The sequence below is a fragment of the Strongylocentrotus purpuratus genome, unplaced genomic scaffold (genome assembly GCF_000002235.5).
Source record: "Strongylocentrotus purpuratus isolate Spur 01 unplaced genomic scaffold, Spur_5.0 spur5_scaffold_16, whole genome shotgun sequence".
Classification (NCBI taxonomy): Eukaryota; Metazoa; Echinodermata; class Echinoidea; order Camarodonta; family Strongylocentrotidae; genus Strongylocentrotus; species Strongylocentrotus purpuratus.
In genome coordinates this window covers 6283798-6298821 of record NW_022145601.1, presented here as the reverse complement: position 1 = coordinate 6298821, position 15024 = coordinate 6283798, and the positions used below count along the sequence as shown (strand labels likewise).

General features: G+C 37.8%; 2 protein-coding genes across 2 annotated transcripts in view; one reads left to right on the top strand and one right to left on the bottom strand.

The window, feature by feature from the left end:
• The window catches only part of LOC105442281 (ABC transporter G family member 27-like), an 18152-nt gene extending 11609 nt beyond the window's left edge, over positions 1-6543 (top strand). The window contains exons 11-13 of the mRNA XM_030987686.1: positions 2071-2288; positions 4726-4937; positions 5381-6543. Coding sequence (XP_030843546.1) covers positions 2071-2288; positions 4726-4937; positions 5381-5588 — 638 coding nt within the window. The 3' untranslated portion in view covers positions 5589-6543. The remainder of the gene's footprint in view (positions 1-2070; positions 2289-4725; positions 4938-5380) is intronic.
• Positions 6544-8884: 2341 nt separating this feature from the next.
• On the bottom strand, positions 8885-14403 carry LOC752915. Its single transcript, XM_030986618.1, has 4 exons — positions 14305-14403; positions 11422-12275; positions 10791-10888; positions 8885-9973 (listed from the first exon to the last, which is right to left on the bottom strand). The coding sequence occupies exons 2-4, from the start codon at positions 12200-12202 to the stop codon at positions 9797-9799; spliced, it is 1056 nt and encodes a 351-aa protein (XP_030842478.1). The 5' UTR covers positions 12203-12275; positions 14305-14403; the 3' UTR covers positions 8885-9796.
• Positions 14404-15024: the final 621 nt, after the last annotated feature.

Genomic DNA, 15024 nt, shown 5'->3' with positions numbered 1-15024 from the left:
ATTGGTTATGATGAGTTTATGTGGTTCACACGTTCACGCACATCAGCCTATAAACAGAGGTTTATTAATCATTAAACACTTTGTTATATTTCCGTACAGAAGCACTTAGGGGAAAGTGGGGCATAATGGAACACTTAATTTCAAACTTGCAATATGACGTCATCAACGACACAAAAACAGTAAAAATAACAGTTTCAGATAGATGTTGTATGCACTTTATTATGTCAACGAAAAACCGACAAAAACCACGGTAAAATTGCAGAGAAACTCGAAACGAATTTTACAAAAGAAAAATCCAACTTGCCCCATCCCTGAGGCATAATGGCACTCCCCCCTGGGGCAAAATGGATCTACGGATCCGTATTGCCCCATCAGAACTCTAACGTTCTATATTGAGTAATGTACCTAAAGTAACTTTAAGCAAACTTGGTGGGCAGAGCTGCATAATGAAAGCCTATAGTAGTTTCAAACATTTATGGGGCAAAACTGGAAAGGTTATCGTAATAAAGCCTGGTTTAAAAGTAGAAAATGTAGACTTGTAAAATGTGCACTACACTCTCAATTTCTTAGACTGGAATCTGGGTCAAATTTTCGTTCTGATACAACCACTAGTCACGTAAACCAACTGCTAGGCACATACTTTGAATTCAGCTAACTTATACAGTATCTAAAACTGGCTGGGAAACTAGAACAACTATCGATTTGTTTTATGAACCAACTACTTTCAGAATGGAACATGAAACATTGGTAAACAGGCCCCTATAAAAAGGGCGAAAACAGTATTTTGTTTATTTTTGTGAATTATTTTACAAGACAAAACAAAATTAGTAATGTTGATTTTTATTCCCTTTATGCATTTGTTGTCTCTGTGCTATAATGTCGCCATAATTAAAGCACCTACTGGCTCAACAATGAATGGTATTTGGAAATAAAGAGTGGAGAACGTTTAACTTATAAAAATACAACGAGAAAATCCAAATTTAATGATAAAAATACATATATGCATACACACAAGTGCACACGCACATTCACTCAACCATTCAGTCTTTAGGACCAACAGGGACACCATAACATCCATTTTGCCCCAATGACATGTTTTTTAATAAAAGTTTGCGTAGAAAATACCTGAAGCATAGTTGGCATGCAAACAGGCGAGTCTAACGTTGATATCTTTATGATTAATATATACAAATATTTGATTAGAATCGATACCAAAATTACCAAATTTCAGCCTTATGAACATCCCCTTACTTTAGATCATGAGGCTGTAATTTTTTGGATGGGATCTTACTCCGATGTGCCTCGATGTAACCGGATGAAAATTCAGTGCTAAAATTATTTTGGCATCTTCTCTTCTTTAAAGAATTTGCACAGAGGGCGACCTTTTTTTAACATATGCTAATTTCAAAGTTCCATTTTGCCCCCCCGGGTCCGTTATGCCCCACTTTCCCCTAATTACAACTAAAATATCATCACGCAAAATCGTGAGCTATTAATATCTAACTGATGATCAATGATAATACAATATAAAAAAAATCAAAGTTACTTTCGCGCAAATTTTTGTTTTCTACTTACTTAAACAAAAACAACAACAACAACACAATTTTTTTTTGCATTTTTCTTACACAAATGGCAGATTCTATTTTTGTTGCTGATTCATATCGTTCTATTTTGGTCTACATGCATGTAGCCATTTTGTTGAGCAATGTCTCGTGAGTGAGTCGGTACACCCTTCTAAAAACTGTTTAATACAATATAGGCCTACTCATATCTTACTTCTCCGTCCGCTACACTGTTTTAATTAAACAAATATATGTTGCACCCACAAATTTATCATAGAATATGAACTCTATCTTTGCTTTAAGGCCTGTAAAAGTTACATTGAAATATTCGACTTTTTGTTAGGGGTGTGCTGATGGATACGGTACATCTAAGGATAAAGAATAACCGTGCCAAAGTTAACAAGTCTGCCTAGGAATGTTGGGTGAATACAAGAAAATGAATAAATAAAATAAATATTGAAATAAAGAAATAAAATGATGACTTACCATCTTCATGATTTCATCGCAGTCCCACAGGAGCGGGCAATCATCAACAAGGAGCGTTCAGCTGGAGCCTACCGTCTCTCCAGCTACTTCTTCTCGAAGATCCTGAGCGAGCTCCCTCTCAAGCTTGCACTCCCTTTCTGCTCCTCATCCATCGCCTATTGGCTGGCAGGTCTCAATCCAGCCCCTGGTGTCTTTGTAGGCTTTACGATCACTATACTTCTCAACAACCTAGTTGCCCATGTGAGCCTCATTCTCTTTTTTCTTAATATTATTTACAATCATATAAGAGGGAGAGTGGATTTTGGGAGTAGGGACACCTTCAAATTTGGAGCAATATAGGACAGGTTTTCGTCGACAGGTTTAGAAAGAAACTAAACAACAGTTAAGTTTGCAAATCCCTTTTCATGTTTGTTGACATTAAGTTTGATTAACTAAAGAATAAAACAAGTGAGCTTGATACTATGTTCTTCAAATGATTAGTCATAACGAACAAATTAATATCAAATTGTTTAAATACTTGGAGAAAGATTTTTGAAAAAATCCTTGTAAACATAACACCGTCTAACATAGCACAATCAATCCGATGCAATGTGTAGGGTGTGGTGTGTGTGTATTGGGTTTTTACAGACGTGTATCAATCAGATATGATTATTTACGTCTGGGACCGACCTTTAAACGTCACCATCCGAAAGACGTGACTCAGTTTCGAACCTGCGTCCTCGGCTGAATCAGTTTGTAACTTCCACTTTTAGCTGGATTACAGGCGCACCAATGTGTAGGGGATGTCAGGTAAAAGACTAAAATGAGTTCATATATAAAAATCTATCTGGTTAGAATCATGCGGAGGGGGGGGGGGGGGGGGCTTAATCGATCACCACGACCTTTATAGCCTATCCTTTTGAAACGAGAAGTTAGATCCAAAGTTACAATTAAACAAAAAAAACTCATAAATAATAAAAAGCATTACTACAAGTATTTTCAAACGGTCAGGAGGTCCTTATTTCAATATTATGTGACTCATTACATGAATGACAGATTCGTAATGAGTGATGGAAATTGGGAGCCGGGAAATTTGCGGTACCGAAATCCACTCCTAAAAGTTAGTGTTCCTCCGGTGTTCCTCCAAATCCCGTCGAGGGGAAGCATATTCACTATCCTGATATAAGACACAACATTTAAAAAAAGGAAATGTCTTTTATATATGTTTATTTAATGTTATTTAGATGTATAATTTAATTTATTTCAAGCGAATCCCGTCAGGAATTAAGTTCAATTCTGTTTGGGTTGAGTCATTTATTTTTATGCTCATATGTTGCTAAAGAATGCTACGTTCATCTATTCAACAGTACCCTCGACCCCTTGCGTGCGAACCCTTTCCCTTTCGAACCGGCCGCATTCATTCCAAGGCATCTATTTCCTTTTAATTGAAACCCGGCGTCTGAACTCTCTCATATTATAGGTTTATTATCATCACGTGATCCCAACCATATTTGGATATTCCTTTCAGAGGACACCATTTCAAGGCGATAATGTATCTCACGGGTGTATCTTACGGATGTTTCAAAACCAAAGTGATGTTACAATCAGAAGAATACGATTTCCCCCAAAAGTACACAAATAGAAACAATATGTTTTGGTCCACAGAGTAAGCCTCTACAGTATAGTCTACACAAGACCATCATAAGAAAATGTCATTATGTATCAGCTCCAGCGGATATCGATTTGATGAGGTGATGGATGATATCTGACAGATCATATCTGATTATAAAAATGATAATATCATAACAAAGTGCCAAAGTCAAGTTACATGAGAGTTTGAAATGGAAATAACAATTTACACATACACGTATAAGCACAAAATGACTCACAATGTTCCATATTCAGTGAAATACCTGTCCAGGTTGACGATCTATTCCGAAATTTAATTGCCACTGATATAATTTGGCGATGACAGTTTTGCCCATTAATCATATTGTTTCATTTTGCTTTTTCCTCTCCGCCTCATTCTCTCTCTCTCTCTCTCTCTCTCTCTCTCTCTCTCTCTCTCTCTCTCTATTTCTGTCTCTGTATTTCTGTCTGTCTGTCTCTCTCTCTCTCCCTCCCCCTCTTTCTCTTTCTTTCAATCACCGTTTGGCAAAATAAAAAACTGTTGAAAATGGCAATCGTTTTAAGTTTTTACCACTATATTAAATTATTTGTTTTTTTATTTTATTTATTCTATTTTCATGTAACTATGAGTTTGCCTGATAAAGATATTCCATAATTTTTGCTATTACAAGTATCAATGAAAATATTCAACTGCAAACATGGTACCTACCTCAGTCAGTGGCCAGTACAAATATGATTTTAACTATCTCAAATTTTGGACTAATGACTTTTACGTGGGGATAAAAGCATTTTACTGTACCTTCAATAATAATGTTCTTGTTTTGTCATCATAGTTCAGTGGCTTCCTCATGAGCTTTTGCTTTCGTTTGAAATAATTTGAGCAACCAATCTACTAATGATCATAATTTTCAAATAAAACTATTAGAAATTAGAATGTGCCCTTTGGGTCAACAACCTCTTCCTATTTCCGTAAATTGTAGAGTGCATCCAGGAAGCAATACCTGGGGGCCTCTAAACAAAAATTTGTATTTTTAAATCCGAAATCTATGCCCGTTTCTTTGATTCTCAGGCCATCGGGCTTTTCATCGGGGCATCGACCAACTCCTTCCAGACCGCCATCGCTGGGGGCAGCCTCTACATGCTGTCTTCACTCCTCCTTGGAGGTTTCTATGCCACCACCTTCCCGTCATACATGGAATGGTTCCGGTTTACCTCTGTCATCTCATACACCTACGGCGCTGCCCTCAACATGGTATTTGCGCTCCAACCACACCCAATCAGGTGCTTGAATGAGTGAAGTGGCTGCAGGGAAGGGGGGGGGGGGGGGGTTATTTAATACGGGGGCGAAAAGGGGTCAATTTAAAGAGAAACAAGAAAGGCAGGAGGTGAAGAGGACTTGACAAGGTGACTTGACCCGCCGCCTCCCTCCGATGATATCATTGACGTAATTGCTATTCGATTGGTTTTTTAAAAAAAATAAAAAAAATAGTTATTGTAGGGCCAGCACTCCACCCCCCCCCCCCTCTTACGTTCACTGGGAAATATTTAGGTATTAAACCAGCAGGTAAGAAATATACCTCATGTCCACTGTCATAGATTGGGACTCTTTTTATTCTTATTGTTTTCATTATATTTATTGACAGCCTGAAGTGAGCATTACCAAACGAAAGAAATGTTAATATTTTAATCTTATTTAATCTTCTTCTTTTCTTTTTTTTTTCCAGGTGCAGTACTTCTGCAGTCTCGTTATTCATAGAGTGTTTACCGCCACACGACCCAGCGTCAAGCAACGTCCGAGGCGAGTCGATCGTGCTCAGAGAAGCATCGGTTGTCTTACCCATCTGGGCGTACTATGTTACACTGCTTGGTATCATGGCTGCTTTCTACCTCCTGGCCTATATGGTCCTAAGATTCGTCAGGAAACCTTCTTGACGTGATTCTGAAAAGGCGTATGACGATACGGAGTAGTAGAGCAGCTGGAAGGCACGGGAGGGGGGCAATTAAGTCCCCCTCACAAATGCCCTAAAAAGTGAAACGGGGAAAGAATGAAAGAAAGGGAGACGGGAAGGGGCGTGAAAAGGAAATGCTTAGGCCCCTCCCACACCCCCTCCCTCTAACTGATGACATTGTACATCTTACTGACTTATATACACCAGTCCCCCTTCAATAGCTAGGTTGAAACTACGACACTGATGCTTTCCTCAAATCTAAATACATGTACTTATTGCTTCTCATTGAAAAAAAAGCCATCGACGCCTCATGGAAAGAAGATATTTCGTCTTTCAAGCTACGTGGTTATAATTACAAATGTTATTGTTGCAGCGGCGTATCGAGAAAGTTATAAAAATGGTGGATGGACTTAGTTTCTGGAGTAGCGGGAGGGGGAACAAAGTAAATGCAATAATTTAGAATTCCAGGTAAAAGAGGAGACAAACTACTTTGACTTTCATTTGAAGTATTCATAAATCAATTGAATTGTGTTAATAATTTTTTCCATTTATTAGTTTCAAGATCTCATAGATATCCTAAATTGGAGAATAATCATAATTCCTATACAAACCAAGGATTTGAAGTGTGTGCAATGCGTGTCCTTGTTCATTTTGTTTATTCTAAGACATAAGAAAGACAACCCATATTCTTCAAGCGACAAAAACTCTATGTTAGCCATAAAACTGTCAGGTAATCAAATTATCAACATTGGATGACACCGCTGTATAAATTCCATCGACTTTTTGAATATATGCATTTATTATCAGTGTTGGTAACAAATTGTCACAATATTGTGTCACATAGATAAAGCGAACAAATACACAATATACATAGAAATGTTTTGGTAAATGGTAGTATACAGTGCGTCCCAGAAAAAACGAAACCGAGAATCATCGATGTTTTATCATAACTTAATCACAATTATAATTAATAAATGATACATATTTGGAAAGCTTAGATCCTCCTCTTTAATGTGATGCAACTCATACGATGCATATTTCACGCAACAGAGTTGACAAAAGACTTAACTCCGTTTCGTTGACGATCAGCCATGCACAAAGAAGACGAAAGACCTGATGCATGGCTGATCTTCAACGAAACGGAGTTAAGTCTTTTGTCAACTCTGTTTGTTTTTTCGGCAGGCAGCCAGTGAAAACGAACTCGTTTGATCAAATTATGGAAATGCAAGCATTTTTTTAAACATACAGAACTTTGTTATTCCTGGCTCATTTTTCCTGATTGAGGTGTCATTATGAAAGGGCAGAAATTGAACTTTCGAGAAATGTGATTTTCTCTTTGAAATTCAGATACCGCCCGCCAAATGACTTGTTGGTTTCCTCTCTTCAAATTGCTTTTAATCACTCATGCGTGAAATATGCATCATATGAGTTTCATCACATTAAAGAGGAGGATCTAAGCTTTCCAAATATGTGTCATTTATTAATTATAATTGTGATTAAGTTATGATAAAACATCGATGATTCTCGGTTTCGCTTTTTCTAGGACGCACTGTATATAAAATCTCAATATAAGGCTCAGCGGCGTTCATCGTATGTGTGTCAGTTTCTTTTTCAAAATTAATTGAAAAGTAAATGTTTATATTCCCAAAGTATTTTTGATATATTTTCTATTTAATATTTCTTCTTAATCTTTCATATTAGACTCTGAATAAACTTGGTAATTGTGCAATAATGTGTATTTGTGCCTGTTGTGAGTTCACATTTGAGTAACAGAAGTGTAATGCATTACGGTGGGTATACTGCCCCCTTTAAACTCGGTGTTGCCTTCCCTTAATAACACTGTATCACTCCTGTCTTCTTGGAACATATTTCGATTTAAAAAAACCCTCTATACTCGAAAATGAGCCCCCACCCCCCCCCCCCCCGCCCCCCAACCAAACTTCAGATCCGCCCCTGGTGAAATTTGCGTGAGAAGGGTTTTATTTAAGGATGAACATCGAAGAGGTTATGAGTTCATTCGGATTGAAACATTAGACTTCTAGCTTCCCTTCATGTCCAGCGTCATTAACATCGCATTTATGTATGGTCACATGCTTTATTTTTAGTAGTTCCATTCCCCAATCTTCGATAACCTTTTCAGATTCCGTTATTTATCAATATACTTTCTCTTTTCGTTTCCTCCTTTTTTTTTCGCTATCGTTTTTATATGTGGCTATCTCACTCGTTCCACTTCACCCTCCCCTATTAAATACTTTCAGGTGGTGTTACGAGAGGATATTTAGTGCCCCTCTCTCTCTGTCTCTATATTGTCTTCCATTTTCTAGATATCATTCCCCCCCCCCCCTTTCTCTCTAGCTATCCTCATTTTGTAAACAATCCTCTTCCTCTTACTAAGCCCTCATTAAATCAGTCTAACCTGTCTATTGAGGCCACCCGAGGGAAACACAGCAGTGGCCACTGTAGACAGGTGACCTTTATAGATAGGTTGTTCAAAACATATTTCCTTCTAGAGGTATGGATTACAACTATAGACGGGTAGCCTTTATAGAGATGTGGTCACTAGGACAGGTCCGACTGTATCTAATATTCTCCTTATCTCCCATCCATCCATCCTCCTCTCACTCTTTCACTCCATCTCTCCTCTCTCTCTTTCACTCCATCTCTCCTCTCACTCTTTCACTCCATCTCTCCTCTCTCTCTTTCACTCCATCTCTCCTCTCCCTCCCTCCCTTCCTTCATCCTTTCCTCTTTCTTCATCATAAATCTGTCTATTGACTACCTGTACTATGTAAAGACATAATTATGCTGCAGTGTTTGAGACTATAGTAATAATGATGTTGTGATCAGAAAGGTCAAACTGGGCATACACTTTCCTTCACTTCAGTATAAACAAAAATTAATCAAATAAAAAAATAAAAAACATGTACACTTATTAAGTTCACCACACAGCAACACTGTAAAACAAGACATATGTTTCTGAGACACCAATAATTGATTTTTTTTTTGAAATTGTTAATATAAATACAGTATAAACATTAATATATAAACATATATTTATAATTTGGAATTCATTTGAAATGGGAATGAATGCACTCATCATACATACATGTACATCATAAGCATGCCTTCTTAAATAATGTTGTCTGTTGAGAGCCAGAAGGGGTTCAATGCATGCTTTAACACAACAGATGATGAGTGAATGACATATTCAGAGTGAAATGTATGTTTCACTGTCAAATTCTCAATATCAAGATTGTCATTTTCATTTTTCTTTTTAAAGTGTTAAGACACAAACTTGGTGTGATACATTTTCAAAATACATGTAACATGTGAATGCATCGCAAGCACTCAATTTTTAACATGACAGCAGGTTGTATGTCAAACATGAACATTCAATTGTATAGATTAATTCATCATTTTGAAAGTTTGTGCAGATGTACATTACTACAAAGACACCCTGTTGAAAAGGCAACATTTTGTAAATGGATTGAAAGGCAGGGTATGCTACCGACACTAATTCAGATTTACGAGCACTGCCATCTTCTGCTCACAATGTCCCGATGTGTTGACACTTGACAGAAATGTCCCATAATGCATCACCAACTAATGAAGTACGAGTGATGATACCTGGGTCCAGGATTGGGATATCGCTCTATGCACGCCTTCAACAAAAGATGGCGCAATTGAAAATATATTGAAGCAGTGTTAGTGATTTTGGTAAAGTACCCTGCCTCCAAGCACTTGAGGTTTTGATGGCTACAACCAATGAGGACGACAGTGATTGCAACTTTTAATAGTTAATAACTTTCTAAATGTCCGATTTCATTCAAACTTTCACAAATCTACCCTTTTAATTTTTCTGCTTTCTTGTAGATTATTTTGCACTCAAGGTTGGATTTCCCTTTAAGATTGTTAACTTGCCAGACAATTAAAGTTGAGAATTAATGAGAACCCCTGGCCATTTGATCCATAACCCAGTGACTTATCCTTCAAACCACTGCACCTCAAGCACAAAGTACCTTTTAGACGACATCATCATCGTTAGCCTCCGTTTAGCATCTGGTTTTCCCTACGCAATATCAAGCAGGATTCAAGGCAACAACAAAGGTGTACAGGTTTATAGGCAAAAAGAATAAAGCTACTTGCAGCTTGTCGCAGGAAAACATCTTCCATTCACAAACACGCTGCAACTCAATGTCCAAGATCCCAGCATTGCATGTGTCTGTAGAGGTCAAAGGTCATATCAGGATCAACAGGTGCTGCTTTGACCTTTGGAGGAATAAGTCCACTTACATCTGTCTTGGCAGACTCCACTATCATTGCGGGGGAGAACATCTCCAGGATATCCGGTGGTGGGACTTCTGATGCCTGTGAAAAGAGAATAAAGTTTAACTAGTGAAAAATAGAAACTAACGATTGACACAAAACCACAATGTAGATCTTATTTGACATGGCAGTAATAGGTTGCCTAAATCACAGTGAATTCTGAGAACTGTAAAGAAGAGTGTAAGATCATTATTAATTACACTTTGCCCAATCTCTGAACACTGAAGTAACTATAGCACACGGATGAAACATTTTTTCTTACTGAAACCAAAATTACGATTCATGTACCTGGAGACAGTGATGAGCTTTCAAAAACCCACAAAAAACAATGGTCCATTTTGGACCCCATCTGCACGTAAAGATCCAGTCCAATAATTTATGAAGTGCCTGTCCAAATTACTTAAATTCTTCAAATTACTAATTTTAAAAAAATCCCAGTATGAAATCATTTCCTAATTTTTTCCTTCGAAAACATGGGTAATGTACTTCTTTTGTTGTTCACTGAGATTGTATTTAAATTGCAACATCTCTGTGTAAAAGTAATATTTGAAGCCCATATTTTGAATGCAGTGTTGCCAAATGGAACCCCTTACATCAAGAGCAAAATAGGTTGATTGGTACATTTGTATTACATGTAATAATCATAGTAATTTATAATAAACTTAGGAATTGACACTGGACTTCCATGAATCAGCGGACTTGGTCAAGCTACATGTATGTTCAACTTATACCACTTTCAAGAATGTAGGGCACTGTGACTGGGAGGGATGGGGGGGGGGGGGGTTATAGATCTTCTCTGCACCTTGTGGAAAGTCATGTAAGAGAGGGACAAGTTGATAGCGTCATGGTAAACATGTACCTTTGATGGTCTTTGGGTCCGTCGTTTCACTCTTGAGTGACGCTGGGTGAGAGCCCTTTGAAGAGTCGATTCAACAGGTACACCAACGCTGACAAGACCTATGAAGCAGTCATAATACAGTACAAGATATATGCATCATTCATTTTATTAGCTTGAGTGTGATTATGGTGATGTTACCAGCATGAGTTTGGATCTGGTGCTGCTCAGTGGCTGCCGGGCTCACGATCAATTGGGCAAAAAGAATTTCTGTTTCGGTTTAATAACATTTGGAGTGGACTATTAGGCTATTATTATTATTATAAGGTAAGAAAAACTGCCCATCTCAAGGATTACAAAAATTAATTCAGATCTACACATGTCAATGCTAATGGACTAAACATATCAAGTGGATAATACCTTTCTCCTGAAGGGAACTCACTCTTTGTATCAACTTACTTTCTCATTCCCTTTTAAAGGGAATGCCTCCGGGTAATAGTGTTGAATTTCACTTTTGTGAGCCCTGGCCCACACGTTGCTCCCTCCCTTTTCCTCTTGTATTGTTTATGTATTGCATGATCTGTCAAAATGTATTTGTATTGTGCTTTTATGATTGGCCTAATAAATAATAATAATATTAACCAAGTTTATTCACCCAAGTATTTCTTCTCATGCTTGTTGACATTGGCAGCTTCAGCAACCCTCTCACTGAAAGCCACTCGAGCTGCTTCAGAGTCCTGTAACGTCTTGACCAGAACCTCTTCAGCATTGAATGTCTCTATTTCCAACTGCTTGAGCTGATGACCCAACGCTGCTGTGGAATGGAGTTCAGGAGTAGACAATGGGGTCTTCGGGTCTACAATGCGAACATGCTTCTTACTAGTAGCACCAGTGTGCTTCTGCTTATTCTGCACGCAGGATCGAACAGTGGTTGATTTCCTTTGAAGAACTGCGTCTTTTGGAGCACTGGTTGAACTCAGTTTTGTAAGTTTATTTACTCTGGCTGCAGCGATTTCATCCTTATTTCTGGCCTCCTTTTTCGAATCTGTCTCAGGGACGCCATGTTTGATGATCTTTAAATTTTTCTGCAATATTTGGTCTCGATTAGTTCTCTCCTGCTGAAACAGGACACTTGGATGTGATATTAACCCAGGACTTGTTGTCCCCTCTTTAGAATGACTTTCACTGTCTTTGTTTAGTTCTTCAGTAACAGAACCCCGATTCTCCTTGTTTGATCCTTTTTGTTTTTCTGTTCCTCCTCTCCTTTGTCTTTGACTGGCCACAACTTGAGCTATTTTCTGTGGCTTATCTGGCGTGAGGGCTAGGAGAGGATCAAGAAAGTTGTTGAAGTCTGGTGAGCTTGTCCTCTGCATGGGTTTAGGAACAGCACCACCAGGAAGTGGATGAGGATCAATGTCTTCACTGTCAGAGGCCATTGTGACGTTGTGTTTAGGATGACCTGATCAGGTGAACAGCAAACTGCCAGAGTTTATCTCATAGTGCCTCAGTCTAAAGACCAATGTAAAGGGAGAAATATAAAATCCGTCATAAAATTTATCACTATCAGATGACACTTATGCCAGGTCAATGTATGTCGATTACATATTACATGACAAAGAATTGTTACAGAAGGCCAGTCTAGCTTAGTACATGAAAATGGAAAAGCAAGATACAAAAAATATTTGAGGATGAAAAGGGTTCATACTAACATACAAGTTACAACACAAATTCAACAAAATCTTTGAAAAGAGATGACTTCATACTTTTGCAGTTTGAATTGAATTTTCAGTAACTATGCATTTCACATGTAAAAAGAGAAACATTTTTGACATTCTGATCTTCATTACATGATTCTTAAAAAAACGATTCATCAATTTTGAGTTCATTGATGGTTCTTGAATCTAATTAATTTTGTAATTGTTAACAATTCCATAAGTAGAGATCACCCATAATGTGTGCACCAAACAGCTACGAGTATGCCACACTGAATTTCTAAAAATACAAGTAGGTGAGCATGCATGCCTTTATAGTTCGTAATGAGCAAGATCACAGTACAAAAGTGTGTATTACTAGCCTATAAACACGAGATCCTTTTGACGAAATTACACTGGAACACCAATTTTGGAAAGAAAGATACACTAAACCAGCATCTTGGTCTTGCTAGGGTACATGTAGAGTGCCCAGTATTTGGTCACTTAAGGGGAAATCACTAATATTTTGAATTCTTACCTCTTTTATTTGGCAATCTACCCACCAAAAGAAAAGAGAATTATTCCTCTAACAGGCTTTTATAGTCACTTAAAATAAAGAATGATGATAAGAAAAGTATTTCCGAAAAAAGATGGAGCATTTTACTGCCCAGAATTTGGTCGCGCCGATTAGAATTTGGTCACGCGATTTGTGCGTGGTATCTCCGTTGCCAAGGAGCTAAGCAGATTTGCGCACTATTTTCACACAATTGCGCAATAAAGCACTGAATGTCAATGCGTTGACGGAATACTGGCCGAGCGATACCGCATGGCAAGGGTATCGAATAAATACCTCTTGCACATCGGCAAGTGCGTCATTTGCAAATTCGCTGCGATGGAGTGAACACGGAAGTGATTCTCTTCACACACATACTAAATTCATTGCGACAGCGCACATAGTTGTTTCGCAATAGACTTCTACATATGGCTATGCATGTTAGCGCATGTGCTAACAGAACGCGGAAGTGCAGAAACTTCTGCAACACTGACCATTTTCAAGCTACATGTACGTTGGAGATCTTTCCGGGCCCTTAATCTGATTAAATTTTGAGAGTTAAGAAAAGTTGTTCAGCTGCCTGATTTGTGCAAGTTTCGTGGCTCATAAATTACTTTTTAAATGGTTACAGCTTGTGAAACGGCTGTCTGACCGAATACTGGGGATGGACTGAATACTGGGCGCGCTACCCTACTTATTTACTACTTAGCAGGTAAAATAATTAAACATGCAGCTGTACATGCTAATCACTTGGTCATAGACTCTACACCTCCACAATTTCTTACACCAATTTAAAAAACAATCATAAACATATTTTCTGCAACTAAAAGTCTAAATTACAGAAGAGATGTAATGGCACTATTAATACAATAACTTTAAGTTTAACTCATACTGAATCATATTCATAGTGACATAGAGTCTAGACCTAGTAGATGGTCACGGTGAAAAACATTATTACAAAGATCGAATCTGTAGAGTCTAGGCCTCATTACTTTTTGTTTTGGCAATTACTAGGAGGCTTATCATACATACCTTGTAACGCTTATGAATGAAACAAACCTCTCACATACGGATAAGTTATTTTTATTTGAGGTGAACAGGTGAATCACACACAAACTCAAACAATGGTTAATGGAATGGTAAGAGCATCTACAAACAAATTGTTCAGTATGTGGGACAACGTCTTGTTTTGGCAATTTCAAATTATTCACCATTTCATCCATTTTTCTCACTGAATCACTATCAAATTAGGCAGTACATCAACAAAAATCTTGGACCTTTTTAAAATACTTACGTAAAGAAAGAATGTCATCAAACAAGTCCACCTCCACCTCTGTCTTTTCCGTCCTATTTTCGAACTCCGAGTCTTGGGTTTGGATCTAGCGCCGACCACAATGCGCATGCGCATGACTGACGATATTCGGCTAATTTAACACTATACAGTTTTTGGATAATTTTTTATTTTTTATTTTGAGTGCCCTCGTATATGCCCAGGCGCGTACACGGGGGGGGGGGGGGGGGGGGGTGGGGGGGTTGAACCCCCTTTGGTATTTTTATGTGGGTAAACCCCAACATTTTTTTTTTTAATTATTAAAAAAAAAAAAAAAAAAAAAATGATTATGCCCATGGCTGACCTAAATAAGGTGACCTTACCCCCCCCCCCCCCCCAAAAAAAAAAGTGTCCGCTTACCCCAGATCCAACATAAATCTTATTGATTAAATCTTATTGTTGACCCTTTCCAAAATGCTATTTTATATGCTGTTTTTATATCTTGGGCGTGAAATTAATAATAACTAGACATATAATACTTGTTTGGAACAAGTATAGGTGGGCTGGTCAACTTAAATTAGAGACAAAATAGAGCAAAAATAAGCGAGATACTGCTTAAAAATTCTTAAAAAACAATATCATGTAGTTTCATGACGTGAAATTCACCCTCTATAGGGATAACGCAAATTATGAAATGTTTGACATGAGGCCTTCAATCGAGATTTTCACTATAATGACGTCATC

Excerpts from the sequence above, each read along its gene's own strand:
- LOC752915 (XM_030986618.1), bottom strand. The coding sequence starts at position 12,202 with ATGGCCTCTGACAGTGAAGACATTGATCCTCATCCACTTCCTGGTGGT. Across the intron at positions 10,889-11,421 it reads GCATGAGAAGAAATACTTGG|GTCTTGTCAGCGTTGGTGTA; the intron begins GTGAATAAACTT and ends ACTGCTTCATAG. Across the intron at positions 9,974-10,790 it reads GGACCCAAAGACCATCAAAG|GCATCAGAAGTCCCACCACC; the intron begins GTACATGTTTAC and ends CTCTTTTCACAG.